Genomic DNA, 20,402 nt, shown 5'->3' with positions numbered 1-20,402 from the left:
CACCCTGGGGCCCGAGTTGCAGGTGCCGGGTGCTGTGTGAAGAGCACTTTGGATACGGCCTCCTGTTCACTGTTCTCCCAACCCTCCGGGGGGCGGGGGGGGGGACAGGGACTACTGCCACCCTTCCTTGCAGGTGGGTGAACTGAGCTTCGGAGAGGCTGGGTAATTTAGCCATGCCTAGTCAGTGGAGAAGAGGGGGTGTGAACCCTAGCATTCTGACTGCCACATTCTGACGGCCACATTATTGCATCAACCACCACACCAGGCTGGCCTTTCCGTGCGGCCACCCTTCAGAATTTGGGGACAGCTACCCTGGTCCCAGAGCCGTCCCTGGAGGGTCTGCAAGACGGCGCTAAGCACCCGTGTGGTTCTGCAGGTGCCCACAGCCGGGCCTGCCTCCCCGTCACCTCCGGAGCCCCCACACCCCAGACAAACGGACGTGGCTTTACAACTCTGGTTCCCGCCTTTTAGTTTATTTTTATTTTGAAGAAGATTTTATTTATTTATTCTCAGAGAGCAGGGAAGGGAGGGAGGAAGAGAAACAAACACCGATGTCTGAGAGAAACACCATCACGTGCCTCTAGCACGCGCCCCGCCGAATGAGGACCTGGCCCCAGACCCAGGCAGGCGCCCCGACCCGGGATCGAACTGGTGACCTTCCACTGTGTGGGGTGACACCTGACCCGCTGAGCCACACCGGTCGGGGCTGGTCTTACTTTTAAAAGGGCACGCAGAATCCACAAAACCTCGTGTTGTTGCAGAATTTCCAACACGCCGGCCTTTGGCTCCCAGTGCGCTGCCTTTTTGAATCTTCTACTGAAGAAATGTAGGGAAGGGCGGCTGCACGGCTGCACGCACGCACGCCCGAGACAGGCGACGGGTTTTATCTGGGTGCACAGAGCGCCTGTTCCCCGAGGCTGGCCACGGAGGCCGAACCCACGGACAGCAGCAGCCCGGGCAGCCCGCCCGACCCAGCCGAAGCCGCCGTGCTGGAGGTCTCCGGGCGCCCGGGCACTGCGCACACAGACCCCGGTGCCTGCGAGCCCCGCGGCCTCTGGGCAGACGACCCCCTGCCCGGTTTTCCCAGCCCCTCGGTGGTTGACAGTGTTCTTCTACCCATCACCCATCTACTTCTGCAGACCCAGGCTCAGGGGCCAGACGAAAATACAGGCTGAGTAAGAAGGTAATAATGGCTCCCCTCGGTTGGAAGGCTGGAAGGCCAGTGGCCGGGGGTGGGGGTTGGGAGCAGGGGGCCAGGGAGAGGGGGGAGCCGGGAAACCAGGGGTGGCCTCCCGCCCGGCGACAGGCCTGTCCTTTCTGCACCTGGGGCAGACCGGCCCCCCAGGCCAACCCAGAGCACCGGCAGGTGCCCCTCTGGAACCCAGCTCCTTAGTCACGACGCCCGGATGCAGCCCAGCGGTCCTGCCTGGCTCCCCAGGACCAGAACACCTGGGCCTCCCCAGCGCTGGGGGTGGGGCGGAGGCCTCTGGGTGCAGTGCGAGTGGGGACCCGCTGGCGGGGAGGGGCTTGTCAGGGACAGGCACGCTCCCAGCTTCCACCTGCCCCTGCACCCCATCCGGGCCTCCCCCCCACACACATGACGAACCTTGCCTCAGAAGCTGGGGTGGCCAAGGCTTAGCAGGAGGAAGGCCCTCCCGAAACCCAGTGAGGCTGCTCCTGGCCCCAAGAGCCACCACCCAACCCCACCCCACCCCACCCCACCCTGCCATCGCACTGAGGGCCCCACCCCACTGCCACTCCGGGGCTTGACTCCGGCAGGCTCCCTGCCCCTGAGCCAATTCCAGGAGCCAGTGGGAAAAATCCCTTGTCACCCTCTCTGCTAGCTCATGTGCAGTCTCCACGCCACCAACTCCCAGGTTCCGGCTGCGAGCAGAAGCGCCTGCTGCCCTCCACTTCGACCCTGGAGGCCGGGCGCACCTCGCCCAGGTCCCCCTGGTGCCGGGTTCCTGAACTGCCTACCTGGTGCTGTGGGAGCCCGGGGCATCTATACCCAAGTCCACCTGGCGCTGGCCCCGGCTTCGCCCCCGAGTAACTCCTCCGTGGGCCCACCGGGAACCGGCTGCAAAGCGAGGAGGTAGGGAGGGCGGCCGCCCGGTCCAGGAGGGTTATATGGGCGCGGAGAGGGGAGGTGCAGGGAGGGGGCGGCCGCGGGCGTTAGCGCCTTTCTCGGCCGACCGAGCGGGAAGAACGCAGGGCGGCGGGGCCTGGCCCCGGCCAAGGTGGCCTACCGGCGCTCCGCCCCTCCAGCTGGCCGCGTCCGAGCAGGGGTCCCGGGACCCACCCCGCCCCGGCGCCTTCCCGCCACCTTTTGGCGCGTGTCACCCCTGCAGGGCCCTGGGCACCAGGCTGGGCGAAGGGCGGGCGCGGGGTCCTCCAGCTGGTGAGCCTGGACCCTCATCCGCGTGGAGGCGGGGGCGACGAGCGGCAGCGGGGGAGGGGGCAGAGGTGCCGACTCCGCGTCGCGACGCCTTTCTTCCCCCAGACGCCGCACCTGCCCCGCCACCCAGGTCTCTCCTCTCCACCCCCGGCCGCGCCGGGCTCCCCTGCACTGGCGGCGCTTGGAATCCCGGGCGGGGGACGCGCCGCATGCCGCGGGAGGTACCGCCCGGATCCGCGCAGCGTCCCCCCTGGCTGTGGCCTGCTGGACACTGGGGTGAGGGTCCAGGCCCCAACGCCCGGAGTGGAGTGAAGTCGATTCCCCCAGGGTGGCTCCGGCGGGTCTCCTGCCGGGGAGGGAACGCCACCCACACCGCTCACGGAGCCCAGGTCCTGGCGGAGCCTCGGCTCTGCGAGGCTTGGCGGATGCCGGGACCCTCCTAGCATCACTCTGCCAGGCACAGTCCGCGCTCTTCCCGGGCGCGGCCGTGCCCCGTGGCATCTACGGAGTGACTTCCGACGCCAGTGCTCACGCGTCGCATCCTGCACTTTGCTCCCTCCCCGGGGCACCCCCTCCTGGCCTGGGGCGCCGGATTCCGCAGGTGCGCGCTGCGTCCACGGCAGCCCGTGGACCGAGCACCCGGAATTGCTCTTTGCGTGCAGAAACCGCCTAGGCCCGCGACGCCTGCGGCTTCAAGGCCGAGACCCCCTCCTCCCCTCCCCCCACCCCCCACAGGGCAAGCCCACAAGCAGAGCGAGTTTCCAGCAGCCCTTGGCGGCGGGCACCTGCGGTGCGCTGACCCCTGGTGCTCTTGCGGCCCGTTTTCTGTCCCTGAAACGATCCCCCCAGGCTAGGGTGACCCTCCCGGCAGTGTCGCCGGTGGAACTGCGCGCGAGCCGGGCCGGCGCGGAGCGAGTGCTCTGGCTGCACGAGGTCTGCACCGCACCTGGTGCGTGCGCCGGGCTGACTTCTTCACGCCTTATTGTTCGCCTACTCCTCGCGAGGTGCGGGGGGAGGGGACACAAAAAACGAATCACACGCACATGCTAATAAGGTCGGGGACGGAGAAGGTCGGCACCGGGGCGTACAACACTCGCAAGCGTCCCCCACCAGCGCTCGTTCCGGGAGGCTGAGGGGTGGGAGCCGGCTGGCCCCGCGAAGGCCTGGAGGACGCGGGCGCGTCTCGGTTCGCAGAACGCAAGGTGTTGGGGCGCGGAGTCGCGGTGCGCGCGGTCTGGCAGGCTTCGGAGGTTCTGTCGGGGCCTCTCTGGGGACGCACTCAGGTGGGGGCGGGGGGGGGTAAATCGCCCGAGTGGACAAGAGGACAGAAGTGGGTCGCAAAGTCCTCAAACCCAGCGCCCACGCAGGAGCTCGCTGCGCCCCGCTAAGAGTGGGCCCGGTCCCAGCGCAGAGGCGCGAGTGAGGCGGACTGGCCGCTGAGCGCGGTCCACGCGCTCTCCCTGCCGAGTGAGCGTCAAATTCGTTCTCCGCGGATCTCAGCTGCACCCGCGCGCCCGGCGGGGACTCACTTTTTTTTTTTTTTTTTTTTTTTTTGGCCGACTTAGCAAAAAAAAAAAAAAAGAGACAGAGAGAGAGAGAGAAACGAATGTTTATACACCACGTACAAAATATATGCACATGCCATACGGTATTATATATTTACACACAAGCGCATGTTTTATGCCAGTTCATTTACGCATAAACGCATTCACAAGCGTAAATACTTATACAAATATACAGGCAAAGGACGCCCAGTTAAAGGTGAAATTTCAGATAAGCAGGCAATGTTTTAGTACAAGTATGTCCCGTGCAGTATTTGGGAACATATTTATACCAAAAAGGATTCGTTGTTTATCTGAAATATAAGCGCGCGCCCTGCGTTTTATCTAGCGACCCTGGCTGGAGGGACGCACCGGGGAAATCCCGGGTCGCAAGAAGCGGGGGTGGCGCCTCCAGAGCGAACTACAAGTCCCATAATGCCGTGCGTGCTGCCCCTGCCCTGATAGGCTGCAGCGTGTTTCCAGCCGCCCGTCACTTCCGGGCGCGGCGCTGGCGGTTGCGGCTGAGCCGGGGAGCTCTGCTGCGCGGGGTCCGGCGCGGCGGGCGGGCGGCGGGCGCCATGAACTTCTCCGAGGTGTTCAAGCTCTCCAGCCAGCTGTGCAAGTTCTCCCCGGACGGCAAGTACCTGGTGAGCGGCCGCGGGGCCTGGGCCGAGGGCGCGGGGAGGCGCGTGTCCGCGCCGGGCGGCGGGGACCCCGAGCCGGGGCGCGGAGGCGGCCGCGGGGCCTGGGGTGGAGGCAGCGTGGGGGTCCGCGGGGGCGGGACGCGGGCGGGGGGGCTGGTCTTGTGCCGCAGAGGGGCGACCTGGGCAGCAGCCTGGGGCGACCTGGGCACAGCCCCCGGGCGGGGGCCGGCCTCCTGCACCCGGGCTTGCGTCTGTGGACGGCAGAGCAGAGCACAGCAGGGCTGTGTGGGCGCATTCGAGGACACCGGAGACATCAGCTCGTCGTCGTCGTCGTTGCTTTGTCACCAGAAGGCGGACGGAGACGCAGTTCTGTCGTCTGTCTGCGCACGGGGGCAGCGGGGCAGCTGCGTTTTGACCCCTTTCCCGGGCCTCGACGCCGGTTCTACCCCGTGCCCAGTAACTGGCTTAACTAACTAGCATTCCGTGTCCAGATGCAGCGAGTTGTCCGCGCTGCGGGGACTTGAGCTGGCCGTTCCAGGGTGGCAGAGCGGTGGGGACATCGCGGAGCTGCCCTGTGCAGTGCACTGGTGTGAAAAACACGGATAAGACCAGTGCCTGTCCCCGAGGCCTGCGGGGTGGGGGGTGTCAGGTAATTTCCATTGCAAAGCCTGTTAAGAAAAAAGTCATGCCTTGTAAAAACTATTCTTTTAAAAAAGGGATTTTTAAAATTCATTTTTAGAGTGGGAAGGGAGGGAGAGAAACCAGTGTGTGGTTCCCTCTCAGAACCTCCCTGCCCCCCACTGGGGCCTGGCCTCCAATCCAGGCTTGTGCCCTGGCTGGGAATTGAACCGGCGACCCTCCCTATCACAGCCTGGCACTCAGGCCACTGAGCCACACCCACCAGGGCTAAACAGTGTTCTTAGGTCCATCAGTCCTCTCGTGACTGACACTTCATGGTTCTTTTTCAGTTTGGGCTGTTCCTAATACTCCTTTCATTCTCGTCTAGGTCTTTGAAAATGTAACTCCCAAGTTACATGTCTGCTTTTTTTGTGGAAGTGTCATTCAACATCATGTACAGTAGCATTCAGCTGCAGCAGGCAACATGCTTTTAGCTTAAATGGCACACCTCGGCCAAGTGGCTCCGTCGGTTGGAGCGTCGTCCTGTGCACCAGAAGGCCACGGGTTCGATTTCTGGTCAGGGCGCATGCCGAGGTTTCGGGTTCGATCCCCAGTCAGGGTGTGAACAGGATCCATGGCAACTGATCCATGTTTCTCTCTCTCTCTCCCCCCCTTCCTCTCTCTCTAAAATCAATACATCTATCCTCCTGTGAGGATGAAAAAAAAGTGTCACTCCAAAACACTTGGTCCATTTTCCAAAGTGCCCTTTATAAATTAGTTTTAGTTTCTAAAAAACCATTTATGAAAAGAGGGAAATTATATTTCCTTGCTTCATTTTGGTATTTCTTTGATTTTTACACTCTGGTCAAAATGTTGTGAGACACCTGGTGGTTCACATTCGTGGAACCCTATTCTTCAGGGACCTGTCTCACCTGCCGGGGAGGTGGGGCCGTGTGGCCATTTTTAATATCTTGCTCAGATTTGGCACCTTTTCTCCCCGTTTTGGTAGCAGCACTCCATCTCCCGGGAGTCCCCGTAATGGACACAGTGTCGGAAGCTACAGCGAAGGGACAGACACGCTTGTTCTAATCCGCAGGGGCCTGGCCTCCCTCCTCTGTCCGCGGGGAACTCCTGCGGCCCTTTCCTCAACGGGAGTTCGAAACCCCCAGCCAGCCCTCTGGTGCCACCCCGAGGAGCACGAACGGAAGGAGTTACCGTCCAGAAGGCAGCCGATGAGCGCGCTCAGGCAGAAGCTGTCGGCTCAGACGCGGGCCCGGCCGGGGCACGGGGAGACCGCGTCTCTCAGGGACCCGAGGGGCCCAGCAGCTCCGCGGTCCGCACCGGCCGTCCATTAACGTGTGTGAGGAACGCCTCCCATCCGCCCCTCGCGGCCACCCGGCCACCGGCACTCACAGCACCTCCGGTCACCAAGTGTGGGGGGTCCTCCCCCCGAGCAGCTCAGCGGCACCGCCTGACTCGGACACCCTTCCTGCAGAGAGCCCCGGATCCCGCAGGCCCGGGGCCTGGTCCCGAGAGAGCGCCCCCTTCAGGTGCCGGTCACAAGCAGCAGGTGCCCAAGTTACTCTACCGCAGCTGTGCGGCCTGGCTGCCAGTGGGGGTCTTCCCCCACCCCCCGCGGGTTCGGTGAAGCTGCTCCGCAGCTCCCAGAATCGGGGAGCGCTGACCCACGTCACCGGTGTGTTGAAGGAAATGATGAAGCACACAGATGTGCGGCCGACAAAGGAGGACGTGGGGTGAGGCTGTGGGTCCCGAGTGCCGGGCGTCTGTCCCCATGGAGCCAGGCTGCCCCGCCCCCGCCATGCCCCGCCCCCACCATGCGTGTGGACGAGCTCACCCGCCTGACGCTCTCTGAGGCCCGCATCGCTGCGGCTCGCGTGGAGATTTCCTCACGTCGGCGTGACGGTCCTTAAATCCCTTCTCAGCCGCCTCCCCTCCCAGCGGCGTGGGGGCGGGGCTGCACGTACCCAGCTCCTAAGGGCTGGTCTTTCTGGGGACCAGCCTCACCTGGGAGCCCCCAGTCTCCTCATTGGAACAGAAGGCGCTCCTGTCACCAGGAGTCACCGGGGCCAGGAGTGCAGGAGCCGGACCGGGGGGGGCAGGGACAAGTGTCTGTTTTCCACTGTGTCCCAGGAGGCGAAGGAGCATTTATGACACACCCTTCCGTCTGCAGAATGTAAGGCACACATTTTGGCTCCAGTGGGTTTCGCTCCGAGTAGGTTTTGTACGAAAAGGAACTGTTGGTCCTGGCTGGTGTGGCTCCGTGGACTGAGCGCCAGCCTGCAAACCCAAGGGTCACCGGTTCGATTCCCGGTCAGGGCACAGGCCTGGGTTTTCAGGCTAGGTCCCCAGTAGGGGGCGCTCGAGAGACAACCACACAGTGGTATTTCTCTCCCTTTCTCCCTTCCTGCTCTCTAAAAATAAATAAATAAAATCTTTGAAGAAATAAAAAAGAGAACTGTCGTTCCTCCGGTCATCCACAGCAGCAGCAGCGCCGCCTGGAGCCCGGCTCCCTTGCCAACCGTCTGCGAGCACCGCCACCCGCAGAGGGCCGGGCTCCGGGGAGAGCTTTCCTCCCGTGCTCGGCCGGCTCGGGCTCAGTTTTAACACACAGTGAAGACGGGAGCAGGAGATTTCTTAAGTGGGGTTTTCAAACAATACTTTCTGCTGGACTGTAGCAGTTTTAACACCTAGTCTGTCTGTTTCGGCTTTATCTTTTTGTTAACTCATGTTCCTGAATGGGCTGTAAGTCTGACGGTGAACAGGAAACCGTCAGAGAGGAGAGGAGGCGGAGTTCCCGAGTCGGGGTGGGGATGTGGGTGGGGGGAGCTCAGGCGCTGACCCGGCTGGCCCCTTCTCACGCACCGCCCCCCCCTTCCCAGGCCTCCTGCGTGCAGTACCGCCTGGTGGTCCGGGACGCGAGCAGCCTCCAGATCCTGCAGCTGTACACCTGCGTGGACCAGATCCAGCACGTGGAGTGGTCGGCCGACTCCCTGTTCCTCCTGTGCGCCATGTACAAGCGGGGGCTGGTGCAGGTGCGCTGTGGGCGTGCGGGGCCGTCCCGGGAGGGGCCCGGTGGCGCGGCACTGACCTCCGCCCCGGTCTGGAGGGGGCGGCCCCGGGGGGCTTCCTGTGAAAGTCGGGGTCGCGCGCTCGCGGCTGCGGCCCTTTCCAGACGAGAGGCCGCCGCCGTGCTCTGGGTCTGCTCCGGGCACCAGACGCAGCTCGGCCCGGGCAGTGTGTGCAAACCACCAGGTCGGCCATCCACGAGGCAGGCGCCGGGGAGGCACTGAGCTGCAGGGCGGGTGCCAGAGCCTGACCAGCTGGGGCTCTGGGGACGGCAGAGGGGCGACGCCTTTCAGAACCTTGACACAGTGACCCCCCTCCCCCCCGGCAGTGTGGGGTGTCATCGAGAGAGACGGGTGGGGCGGCCTGTCTGCCCTCTGCGCTCGGCCCCCCGTTGTCGGCGAGGCTCGCCGCCCCCTGACTGGGGGCCGCCCCGTGTGTCCGCCCTGTCGCCCAGGTGTGGTCCCTGGAGCAGCCCGAGTGGCACTGCCGGATCGACGAGGGCTCCGCGGGGCTGGTGGCTTCCTGCTGGAGCCCAGACGGGCGCCACGTCCTCAACACCACCGAGTTCCACGTGAGTGACGCCCCGGCCCTCGCCCTCCGACCCCTGGGACGCACCGCGTTCCGTGCAAGCGACCCCTCAGCCCCCCCTTAATCCAGGGAGGCGACCCTGGGCGCCCCGAACCCAGTACTTGGGAGCCGGAAGCAGACGGTCCGTAGACAGGGTTTGCCCGCGTGGGCCGTCACCCCTGCGCGCAGTCAGCCCCTGCGTGCCGTCGCGGTCTTCCCGTCCCGTCCCGTTTGGAAGGACAGCGGACAGATCTCTAACACACCTCACGCTACGTGCTAGGGGCCGAAACAGCCCCTGTAACCTCCCGATGGCGAATGTGCTTCCGTTTGAACCGGTTCGCATCTCTCTGACCTGGGCGAGGGTGACGCCTCATAGGCCTGCCCCCCACACGCCTGTGCCCGCTGGCCTGTGTGGGCTGGGGCGGGGGCACGGAGTCCGGGGACCCACGGCCGACACACGGTGACACGTCCGCCGCCAGGCGTGGTGGCCGGGCTGGGGTGCACCCGCTCACACTCGAGGCGCTTGGCGGGGCCCCTGGTGCCCGCGGTGGGTTTTCAGGCACAGAAACCGCACGAGCCCCGTCCGGTGCTTTCTGGGGCGGCGCCCGGGCCCCCGTCCTCGGGGCCGAAGCCCGCGGTGCTGTCGGCGCTCAGGGCTGCAGGGTGGTGGCCTGACCGAGGGCTCCGCCTGGGCCGGCTTGCACGTTGGGTGGGGGGCGGTGATTCCCGGGGGCCCTGGGGGTGACACCCGTGGGTGGGCCGCCGCTCCCAGCGCCCGGGGTGGGGGAGGGGGCCAGGGGCAGCGGGGCGAGCGTCCCGTCTGGTTTCCTGCGTGAGGACGACTCTCTGGCCGGCGAGCGCGCGCCTCGTCGCAGGGTGGAAGCGGCCCCCGCGGAGCTGCAGGCCCGCGTGCACCTGCCTCCACCACGCGTTTGGCCCTTCCGCTCCGTGTCGCTCAGGCCGTCTCGTTACCACGGGAAACCGCTCGGGAGCGCGCCGAGTGGGCGCCGAGGTGGCCGCAGCGGCGCGAGGGGGTCCCCGGACCCTCCGGGGAGAGCCCTGCCTCTGCGGGGACCTGACGCCGACCCCCCCCCCCGCCCCTTTGCCCACAGCTGCGGATGACGGTCTGGTCCCTGTGCACGAAGTCCGTCTCCTACATCAAGTACCCCAAGGCCTGTCAGCAGGGTGAGTCCGCGGGGGCACTTGGGGTCCACCGGCCGTGGCGTCCTGGGAAACCGCTGAGCGGGCGCGCCCGCCTGCAGCCGGTCGGTCCCCTCTTCATCCCCGAGCCCCGGGGTCTCGGGCAGCGCACCCCTGACCCGGGGGCTCCGTCTGAAGACACCCCGCCCCCACCCATGTTTCGGGAGACAGGGCCTGTGCCACGAGTCCCAGCCACTGAAGTCGGCGTGTCCGAAGGGCGGACACCAGAGGCCGGGGCGTCAGGAGCACGTCCCCCGCCCGCTGCGGGGCTGGGTGTCCACGCCCCGGCAGTCACGGCGGGCGGGGGGCCCGACCGGGCCTCGAACCCTGACCCCCAGACCTCTCCGTCTTCCGCTGACCGGAGCTGCGGTCTCTGCCGAGGGACCTGGTGGCCCGTCCCATCTGGACGTCCCACTGGAGGGACGAGTGACCAGTGTCCCCCGAGAAGCCACAGGGGAGAAGGGCCGGTCAGATGCGGCCCCCCACTCAGGTCACGAGGCCGCGGAGCAGGGCCCCGTCGTAAACAGGGATGCGCGGCGTCATTCCCCCAGGGCCTCCCCGGTCCCTGCTGCCGTCAGCCCTTGGGAGCTGGCGTGTGAGCGGCACGGGGTTGCACACGTGTCCCTCACTTCTGCAGGTTGGTGGGGGCGTGGCCCCGGGACGCGTGTGCGTTTCCTGTGTGGAGACGGCCCCTCCGGGGCTCGGGGGTGCTGTGCACGCAGGCGGGGGACGGGCAGGCACACGCAGCCCGGGAAACGCAGTCCACGCCCCCGACGCCTCACCGTGCGTGAGCCTCCTCCTGCCCGCGATGGAGCGCACAGTGGGAGCGCACAGTAGGCGTACACCAGCGGGCGGGCTGCCAGCCGGTGCGTGCCCTGCGTGTGCCTGCTTCCTGGGAGCAGCCGATCCACGAGGTGCTGCTGGGTTTTGCAGTGCCGGTCTGGGGGTTGTCGGGGCAGGCGACTTCCGTCTCTCTGGGTTCCCGGCGGGTGTCACGGCCCTCGCCCCTGCGTCGAGGGGCAGCACTGCCGCCGGCCGGCCTCCTGCTCGGCCCCTCGGGTCCAGGCCCTCCCCTCTCCCCGGCAGGAGTCAGCTTCTCCCGGGACGGCCGCTACCTGGCCTTGGCCGAGAGGCGGGACTGCAAGGACTACGTCAGCATCTTCGTCTGCAGCGACTGGCAGCTGCTGCGGGTGAGCGTCGTCCCGTCCGGCGGGCAGGGAGTGGCCGTGCCTCTGCTCCCAGCTCTCGGGGCCCCTCCGGGTCGGGTGGGGACACGTGACTGAGTGCACGGTCCCCGGGGCGGCGTGCCACCGGGGGCTGCGAGGAGCACCCACCGGGGAGCTTTTGTAAGGCTCGGTGGAGATGGCGGGTGCCCGTGTGTCCGGAGCCGGCACCCCCCCGTGGGTGCCCTTTCTCTGTCTCCCGGCCCGTGTCACTGCTTCGGAAGGAGCGGGGGGCTCGACTTAGACCCTGAGCGCCCGCACTGCTTCGGCTCCTCCAGGGCCAGAGGCTGGGCTTGGATCCCGGATGCCGGATCCCGCTCCAAGGAGCACACGGATGCTGGCGGGATGGGGCGGCAGGGCGGAGGCAGAGAAGCCGCGGAACGTGGTCAGAGCGCAGGGGGCGTCACCAGGCCCCAGGCCAGGAAGAAGGGTGGGTGGGCAGGAGCCGCAGGCAGCACCAGCTGGGCCGGCCGGCCGAGTGCTGCCCCGGAAGCCCCGGCACTCGGGCACGCAGCAGCAGGGGTGGGGGGACGGACCCCGGCCCTGCATCCGCTTCTGTGTGAGGCCACGTGCTCAGAGCAGCAGACGCACGGTCGGCGTGTGTCTGGCCGGGACGGCCCTTCCTGACGGGCCGGGTCTCCCCCTCCCCCGGGCAGCACTTCGACACGGGCACCCAGGACCTGGCCGGCATCGAGTGGGCCCCCAACGGCTGCGTGCTGGCGGTGTGGGACACCTGTTTGGAGGTACGGGAGGCCCCGCCCCACGTTCCCCTGGTGGCGCCGTGGGCAACTCCAGTGCCGCTCGTCCCCGAGTCTCGCCGCTTGGCTCGTCTAGCGAGCGAGACCTCCATTCCGGCAAACGTCCCCGTGTGCCCGCGCCAGAGGGGCGGCCCCTGCCACAGTGCCCCCCCCCCCCCCCCCTCCTGTCCCTGTGTCACACTCACCCTGTCCCGGCCGGGGGGGCGCCCGCTGACCGCGGCTGCGTCCCCCGCAGTACAAGGTCCTGCTCTACTCGCTGGACGGCCGGCTGCTGGCGGCCTACTGCGCGTACGAGTGGTCCCTGGGCGTCAAGGCGGCCGCCTGGAGCCCCAGCAGCCAGTTCCTGGCCGTCGGCAGCTACGACGGGAAGGTGGGCCGGGCGCCCGCTCGCCCGCGGTGAGCCCCGAGGGCGGGAGGGGGCCATGTCCCCTGCGGCGGGTCTCACCTCGCCCCCCCCCCCCCCCCCGTCAGGTGCGCGTCCTCAATCACGTGACCTGGAAGGTGCTGGCGGAGCTCGGGCACCCCGCCGCCGTCAGCGACTCCAGAGTAGTAAGTCCGCCCGCCCGCCTCCCTGCGCACGCTGGGGGGCGGGGGCCGCGCCTGCCCCCGCGGCGGCGTCTGGGCCGGTGCAGGGGCTCTGCTCGATGCAGACGAGTGACCGGACCTGCCCCCGACACACGCTGCCTGGGTCCCTTGCCTCGTCCCCGCCCCGCCCCCTTCCCGACGGCTCGTCCCGGATCTGTCCCGCACACCGCACACGGCCTGGGCCCCCTGCCAGCCAGCCCCGAGCAGCCACAGCCGGGCCAGGCGCTGTGTGTCGGGCCACAGAGAGCAGACCAACCCCGCCCTGTGGGGTGGGGGACGAGGGCTGGGAGCCCTGGGGTCTCCCCAGGGCAGCAGGGACACTGCCTGCCCAGGGACGGCGGGGCGCAGGCCGGCAGGGAGCCGTGCGGGGTCTGGGGGCGGTGCTTCAGGCGGCAGAATGGCAAGTGCAGGGTCCCGAGGGGTGGGTATGCATCCTCGGCAGGTACCGGGGGACAGCGGGGGACGCAGACGGAGGCCCTGGCCTTGGGGAGTGTCCCCACGGGGGGCATGCCGAGTGAGAGACAGGGCGGGGGCAGGTGCCGCGAGGAGGGAGGGAGCTGGCGGGCGCAGCGCGAGGTCAGGGCCGGGAGCTGGAGGGGGAGTGCGGTCAGGAGGAGGGGGCAGGGCTGTGCTGGCCTCCAGGGGCCTTGTGTCAGGCAGGCAGCGCTGCCCGCAGGCCCCGGAGGACGCCGCTCCTGGACGCTCGCCCTTTCCCTGCTGGACTTCAGGTCCCAGCCCTGTGTCCCCCGGGCCTGTCTCCACCACCACAGGGGGGGGGTGGCCTTGGCTCGCTGGCCCAGGGGACAACACGCAGCCGCCACCCACCGTCGCTGCGGCAGGCAGCAGGCTCGCAGGTGGCCCCCCCACCAGAGCCCCAGAGGGGCGGTGTCCCCGAGCCTCCCCAGGCCGCAGCGGCAGCACCCCGGGGCCGGGTTGGACGTCACCGCCGTGCCCGCACGCCCCTGTCTTCCAGGTGGTGTACAAGGAAGCCGAGAAGAGCCCGCGGGGGTCCCTGGGCCGCCCCGCCTGCCCCCCCCACAGGGCCGCTGAGAGCAGATGTGAGTGCCCTTCGCCTGCTCTGTGACAAGAGGGGCCCCTCTGTCCAAGCGTGTGTCACACCTGCTCCCCCCTGGGTGCTCCACAGCTGGCCACCCTCTGCCCCCCCGCCAGTCCCTTGGCGCGCAGGCATGGCTCTTGCTGACAGAACCGCGGCTTTGGAAACCCCGGTCTGACCGCCGGCACTCGAGGGCCTTACTTTAATAGCGAAACTCCCTCGGGTGAGCCGGGGGGTGGGGGGCCAGGGGCCGACAGTGACGAGGGGCTCGGCCGGGCTGCAGAGCCGCACGGTGTCCCGGCCACGCGGCCCGGGCCAGTCCCCGGTGCGCGGCTCTCACCCGGGCGGGGCACGGGCGTTGAAGCGGAAGCCAGGGGCAGCTGCGGCCCCGAGAGTGCTCACGGGGACAGCCCCGACCCGGGCATAGGCGCCCCACGACTCCCGGGCACCCGAGGGCCGGCTCCGGTCTGCGGAGCTCTTCTCACGCAAGTCTGTCTCCCGGGGCCGTGTTGGGGTCACCGCAGCTTTGAGGGAAGCGGAGAGGTCCCCCCGCAACCCACACGCATGGGCGTCCCACGGTCGGCACCCCCGCCGCCAGGGGGCGTCTGCCGCAGCGGGTGACACGGAGCTTGCAGGAGCTGTGACAGCACAGGGCGTTCCCGCTCCCCCGGGGTCCCGTGTGCCGCACGCTCCTCCTGCACCCGCCAGGCCCGACCAGGGCGCCGGGAGCGGGAGATGACGGGAGGCGCCGGGGCACTGGACCTGCCGGGTTGGCGCTGGCCAGGACTCCTGGCCCCAGGCTGCGGGGGTGGGGGGGTGGGGTTGCCCCAGGCAGGCTTCCCAGCATCTCGACCCCCCGTCAGCCCAGGTTTTGGGACGTGTCGCCCTCGTGTTTTCAAGGCCCAGGGGCCTGCCCCTCCGTCTGGACCGCGGGAAGGGGCCGCAGGCACTGCGGGCCTCGGGTGCGCTGGGCGGTGCTGAGCCGCGGCTGCGTGGGGCCTCCTTGTTCACGCTGCAGATGAGGTCGCCGAGGTGCCGGTGTCCCTGCAGACCCTGAAGCCCGCCGCAGACAGAGCGAACCCCAAGATCGGCATCGGCGCGCTGGCCTTCAGTGCCGACAGCTGCTTCCTGGCCACGAGGAACGGTGAGTGCCGGGGCCCGTGGGCCGCGGTGCCCGACCCGGCTCCCTCCGGTGCTTGGACGCCAGCCACCGGCTCCCGTGTCCCAGTGCCAGCCGGGGGGGGGTGGGGAGGGTCAAGAGGCCACCCGGGGTGACGGGCCCAGCACCCACCCACGTCTCGTCTCCCCCACCAGACAACGTCCCCAACGCCGTGTGGGTGTGGGACGTGCGGAAGCTGAGGCTGTTCGTGGTGCTGGAGCAGCTGGGCCCCGTGCGCGCCTTCCAGTGGGACCCGCAGCAGCCCCGCCTGGCCGTCTGCACGGGCGGCAGCAAGGTGTACCTGTGGTCGCCCGCGGGCTGCGTGTCCGTGCAGGTGCCCGGGGAAGGTGAGCCTGGTCCCCCGGGGCCCTGAGCTCCACGGGGCGGGGGCCCACCCAGCCAGAGGCGGTTTGGGGCTCTAGCTGGGCCCCTCCCTACGCCCACGGGATCCGGCGCTGTGCTCGCCTGGGGCCCCGCTGCCTGCTCTCACGCTCCGGCCACCTGCTCCCCTCCAGGCGACTTCCAGGTGCTCTCTCTGTGCTGGCACTCAAACGGGGACTCGCTGGCCCTCCTCGGCAAGGACCACTTCTGCCTGTGCTTCCTGGAGACGGAGGACGGGGGCGGCAGCGCCCTCGGGCCGCCGGGCAGCCTCACGTAGGGCCGAGCTCGGGCAGCCCGGCAGGTGGGGGGGCCTGGGCGGGCCAGCAGGGAGCCAGCCTCTCCAGGCCGCTCTCCAACCGCTGTGGTGCACAGGAGGGGGCTTGCTTTTATTTTTCTATAGCGAGGCATTCTTGTAAATATGTATGGTCTGAAACTGTCATTTTTGTTATTTAAATATTTGTTAATTCGTTAAAAGGCTGATGCTGGTTTTCTTGAAAGGTCTGGGTCACAGCCAAATTTCAGAACTGAGCCCCCAGCAGCCAGTACCCCCGAAAGAGACGCCCCCCCTTGCTCCGAGCCCCTGCTGGGTCACTGCCGGTCTCAGGAGGGGGGCGTCTGCGCTGGGGAGCAGGAGGTAGGTCGGCCCCCCTTGGGGTGTCTGCACGGAAGGGCCCCGTCAGGTCAGCCCCGACCAGTCTAGCCGGCCCCCCGGCACGTCTCCGGCCTGGCGGAGGCTCTGGGGCACCCTGACAGGCCGCCAGGGCGAGGAGCTCCTCGGGCCCCTCCCTGCGCCGGACGGCGGGTGACAGGTCCCCAAAGGGAGGACGCACAAGCTCCGGCTTCAGAACACCCCTGCGGGAGGCGGCTTTCCTGGTCGTCGCACCTGCTTCAGTAACCTCCCTCCCAAAGGGACCCAGCCGGTCACTTCTGCACGTCTGCGGGAGCCCCGAGCAAAGGCTCGGGACCAGCCGGCTGGCCCTGCAGCTCCCTGGCCAGCAGGCCGCAGCTGCGCCGGGCTGGGCATGAGCAGGGACCTCGTGCCGGCCCTCGGAGCCACCGGGGTCGGAGCCTCTTGGGGTCGATGAGCTCCCTGGGCACCGGGCCCAGGCGTGCTCAGGCGAGGGCTGCTCCGTGGGAACGACAGGCCCCGTCAGCCAAGGACGCGCCCTCTTCCCACGCAGACAGAGCAGCTCCCCTTCCACACACGGACACGGCAGCTCGGGCCCAGACGCGTTAGCTCGTCAAGCTGACGTGCGCCAAGACCCGTCAGGGTGACCTCCTCACATCAGTGGGGTCTGCAAACGGTCCCTCCACACCCTCGGGCCTGGGGAGGGCGCCCCCTGGCCCGCACTCACAGGAGCGCGACCGACCGGTCGTTCGGGGGCTGACGAGGCCGCGGGCCTCCTCTGGACTTAGAAGGGCTCCGGCTCCCAGACACAGCACCGGACCCCGCGCGCCCCCCCCCCCCCCCGGGGAAACCCGGCTGTGCCTGGGCACCGGGGTGGGGCGCCTCCTAGGTGACGGGTGAGGACCACGGGCGCGGGGCCGCGGGACGCGCCAGCGCAAGCTCACGAGGTTTATTGACGTGCTACGGGGCGGGGGAGGGTGCGGATCCCAACGGCGCCGCTGCGGGCACCGGACGGCAACTGGCGCTCCGGAGGGAGGAGGACGGCTCGTTCGTTCCGTGTCTGCCCGCCGCTCAGGAGCAGATGTCCCCAGCCGCCTAAGTACACGGTCTCGTGGCTGTATCCTCATCGCGCTCGGACCCCCGGAGGGAAACGGCCCTGGCGCGGGCGGGAGCCGGCCTCTCCGGAGGTGCCCGGCGCGGCCCCTAGAAGCCGATCTTGCCTCTGGTCATGGAGTAGCCCAGCTTGGCCTCGTTGTTGATGAAGGACATCAGCCCCACGTAGGTCTCGATGAGGAGGGGCTGCTCCAGGACCAGCACGCTGTTGGCCTGTCCCGGCACAGGGCTCTCTTTCTGGGCCTTTTTGACGGCCTGGATCAGCAGGGACTTGAAGCTCTCCAGCTTTAGAGAGAGAGAGCACATGGCTGGTCAGAGCGGTGCAGGGAGGGAAATCCCTCTCCAGCCCGCCCAGGGCCCTCCCGTCCTCCTGCCCTCGGACAGGGGCGCATCCCAGCGGTCCTCGGCTCCCCTCCTCGGGGGGGGGGAGCCCCCTGGAAGCATCGGGTCGTGCCCCGTGCTCCCAGGCTGGGCGGTAGCTGGCCCTCGGAACCCTGCTCCGGAGCTCTGAGTGGTCTCGGCGCTGCGGACCGCCTGACCCTCACCACTGCCAGGCCGGGAAGCAGGCCAGTGCACGGCTGGCAGCAGGGGACCCCCGGGGCCCAGACCCCGCCCTCCCCACTGGCCCAGGCCCCCGCCCCCGGCGAGCACGCAGACTGCCAGCTGTGCTGCGGGCCATGCCCTGCGGCCCTACCCCAGAGCCTCAGGCCAGCCTCCAAGACAGCGACGGCTACACGGGCCACACTACGAAGCTGCACTGACCAGGAACCACTAGCCACATGGGGATGTTTTAATAAACAAATTACTAAACACGAAAACCTCATTTCCTAGACACTCTTCAAGCGCTCGGCAGCCACATGCGGCCGCCGGGCAGCGCAGGCCCAGCACATCACCGTCACCACGGGCGGTGCTGCCATCGCGGGCGGCCTCACCTGGCACAGAGAGGCCGTCTTCTCGTCCGCGCCGGCCATCGGGTGCTCGACGAACGTGGTGTAGGGCACGCTGGTGGACCAGGGGTTCCACCGGTCTATGAAGGACGCCCGGCTCCGCTTGTCCCACTGGACTCGGATCCCCCAGCCTTCCCGCCTGTCGGAAGAGTGGACGGACTTCACCCCGCAGGCCTCGGCCCCCGCGCAGCCTGCCCAGCGACGGGGCGTGGTGTGGAGGGTCAGTCCACGGGGGATGCGAGGCCTGTGGCGGCTCACAGCGGAGGAGGGCCTGAGGGCTCCGGCGCTGAGCCCTGCCCCTGAGAAGAGCTGCCCTGAGTGCTCTGAGATGGGAGGGACTGAACGCGATGGCTGGGTCAGGCTGAACTTGGCCTTTACCCAGCTACTGACGTGCACGGGTAACAGGGAGACACGCCGGGGGGCCTGCAAAACGGCCAGCATGCGTGTAACCGTGAGTCCGACTCCCCGAGCGCCGCAGCCCTGGCTTCGTCTGCAGTGCACCCACGCTTCCCCAATCCCGGCCCATCCCGACGCCGGCACTCGGACACACGCTGTCCGGTCAGGGGACTGTGCCAGTGTCCAGGTCTGTGGCATTTCGGGAAACCCCCTGGGGCGTGAGGACCAGCCCTGCGAAGGGGGCCACCCCCCGGTCTCCAGGTTCCCCGACCGCCCCTCAGGGGCGTCTGTAATCCCAGCCACATGCTGCCGTTCTCTGTTCCGGGTTAAGCCTGTACGGCGGCCTCGGCAGCACCCTCGGCAGCACCCTGGGCACACCCGCCGCACTTCTGAGTCACGGTCATCTGCCCCTGACACACTACCCACGTTACACGTCCTGGGTGAGTGTGGCATTAAGGGGACAGGTGACTTCAATGTGCAGTGCAAAGTCTTCCAAAGTTGCTTTTGTAGCATAATAAAAAGAATCGGGAAATACATCAAGCCTTCCCATCAATAAAAAATATAAATAAGTAAACAGGAGAACTGACGTAACCCACGTATTCCTGGCCGGAGAGAAAATGCTGTTTGGTCCTCACGTGAGACTGTCCGTGTCGGGCCCACTACCACGCGTGCTGGGCTGCCTCCACTACAGTCCTAAAAGCCGTTTTCTGTGGCAAGATTCCTCTCAGTGCACGGGCTGCCCATGGTCACTAGCTTCCGTTCTGAGAAACTCCTGGTTTCGGAGCCCAGGCTTTCCTGTTTCCAGGTAACGGCAGACGGGAGACAAGGCAGGGGCTGGCTCTGGAAGCGCGGGTGCCGCGCCCTCTGCCGACCAGACTTACTTGTTCAGCGATTTCGGGGGGAACTGGAACTCCCCGCAGGAGATGGTGTCCACGGCGCTGAGGGTCACCCGCACCACCTGCTGGCACTGCAGACTGATGAAGTCGTACTTGCAGATGAGCAGCGACTGGTCGGTGATGAGCACCAGGCGCTCCTTCTCGTTGTTCCAGTGGTCGACCCTACGGCACCGAGATGCGTCACCGGCGCGCCTCCGCCCGCCACGGCTGGAGCGCTGGGGCGCGAGCAGGGCCGGGTCCCCCACCCAGGACACTCCCCGCTTACTCGGTCAGCAGCCACACCCCCTGGATGTCGCCGTCCTCCACCGGCCGGACCACCACGCGGATCTCGTCCACCGCCTGCTCGATGGTGCCGGGCTGCGCGCGGGCACAGGGCTGGGCTCACTCTCCGTCCCCGGTCCCCGCTCCCCGCCCCCAGCCCCTTCCCCGGGCCGGCCCGGGCCTCACCCGGAACACGAAGTACTCCTTGACGCGGGCGCGGCGCGTGGGGTCGTGGACGTTGAGCGGCCACAGCGTCTGTCGCAGCGGCGTGCCCGGCCGCCCCCCGCCCGTGCCGCCGCCGGCCCCGACCTCTTCGCCGGTCGCCAGCACCGCCGTGGGGCTCGTGCCCGCCGAGTCCACCGAGTCCCGCAGCTGCAGCATCCTCGCGCCCGCCGCCCGCCGCCCACCCGGACGAGGACCCTACTCCAACGCCGCCGCCGTCCCTCCGGCCCTCGGCCCTGCCCGGCTTGGGCCTGGCCCACCCCGCGCCGCGCCACGGGCCGCGGCGATTGGCTCCACCTCAGAAGCCCCGCCCCCGGGCACCGCCCCCTCCGACCCTCGCGATTGGATTTTTGCCAACCGCCTTCCACGACTGGCTCATCCCGCCGCCGTTCACAATAGCTCCCGCCCCTCGCACGCCGGAAGCGCACTCCAACTTCCTGTTTACGAGTCTGAGAGGGGCGTGGTCGAGGCCAGTTGCCAGGGAGACGGGGAGGTTGCTCCAGGATGCCGACGCCCCTTTCCAGTAAACGGCCCTCCGCGGTGGCCCGGACGTCCAGGCGCCAGTCGCGGCCTGCCGCCGGGGAGCCGACCCGGACGCGGCCGAGGCCACTGCACCAGGGGCTGAACGAGGACTCCTCCTCGTGGGTCTGGGTGCAGGGGTGTAGTTTGTAGAACGACACCTGTCCTGCCCTCCCCGGCGTGACCTCCTTGCGCGGAGCGAGTG

The 20,402-nt window shown here is 67.9% G+C and overlaps 2 protein-coding genes across 2 annotated transcripts; one reads left to right on the top strand and one right to left on the bottom strand.

Annotated features, from left to right (window-relative positions):
• Positions 1–4,425: 4,425 nt before the first annotated feature.
• WRAP73 (WD repeat containing, antisense to TP73) lies at positions 4,426–15,712 on the top strand. Its single transcript, XM_028512575.2, has 12 exons — positions 4,426–4,586; positions 8,102–8,254; positions 8,743–8,859; positions 9,968–10,040; positions 11,142–11,245; positions 11,935–12,021; positions 12,272–12,406; positions 12,508–12,585; positions 13,595–13,679; positions 14,694–14,819; positions 14,990–15,181; positions 15,350–15,712. The coding sequence occupies exons 1-12, from the start codon at positions 4,518–4,520 to the stop codon at positions 15,490–15,492; spliced, it is 1,362 nt and encodes a 453-aa protein (XP_028368376.1). The 5' UTR covers positions 4,426–4,517; the 3' UTR covers positions 15,493–15,712.
• Positions 15,713–16,898: 1,186 nt separating this feature from the next.
• TPRG1L (tumor protein p63 regulated 1 like) lies at positions 16,899–19,932 on the bottom strand. Its single transcript, XM_028512536.2, has 5 exons — positions 19,643–19,932; positions 19,461–19,552; positions 19,181–19,357; positions 17,889–18,042; positions 16,899–17,241 (listed from the first exon to the last, which is right to left on the bottom strand). The coding sequence occupies exons 1-5, from the start codon at positions 19,835–19,837 to the stop codon at positions 17,047–17,049; spliced, it is 813 nt and encodes a 270-aa protein (XP_028368337.1). The 5' UTR covers positions 19,838–19,932; the 3' UTR covers positions 16,899–17,046.
• Positions 19,933–20,402: the final 470 nt, after the last annotated feature.

Source organism: Phyllostomus discolor, chromosome 5 (assembly GCF_004126475.2).
Source record: "Phyllostomus discolor isolate MPI-MPIP mPhyDis1 chromosome 5, mPhyDis1.pri.v3, whole genome shotgun sequence".
NCBI lineage: Eukaryota > Metazoa > Chordata > Mammalia > Chiroptera > Phyllostomidae > Phyllostomus > Phyllostomus discolor.
The sequence above is the reverse complement of the archived record's forward strand: the minus strand, read 5'-3'. Positions and strand labels throughout refer to the sequence as shown.

Coding starts and splice junctions, on each gene's coding strand:
- WRAP73 (XM_028512575.2), top strand. CDS start 4,518: ATGAACTTCTCCGAGGTGTTCAAGCTCTCCAGCCAGCTGTGCAAGTTC. Junction 4,587..8,101: donor CCCCGGACGGCAAGTACCTG/GTGAGCGGCCGC, acceptor CCCCCTTCCCAG/GCCTCCTGCGTGCAGTACCG. Junction 8,860..9,967: donor TCAACACCACCGAGTTCCAC/GTGAGTGACGCC, acceptor CTTTGCCCACAG/CTGCGGATGACGGTCTGGTC.
- TPRG1L (XM_028512536.2), bottom strand. CDS start 19,837: ATGCTGCAGCTGCGGGACTCGGTGGACTCGGCGGGCACGAGCCCCACG. Junction 19,553..19,642: donor AGGAGTACTTCGTGTTCCGG/GTGAGGCCCGGG, acceptor GCCCGCGCGCAG/CCCGGCACCATCGAGCAGGC. Junction 17,242..17,888: donor AGACGGCCTCTCTGTGCCAG/GTGAGGCCGCCC, acceptor CTCTCTCTAAAG/CTGGAGAGCTTCAAGTCCCT.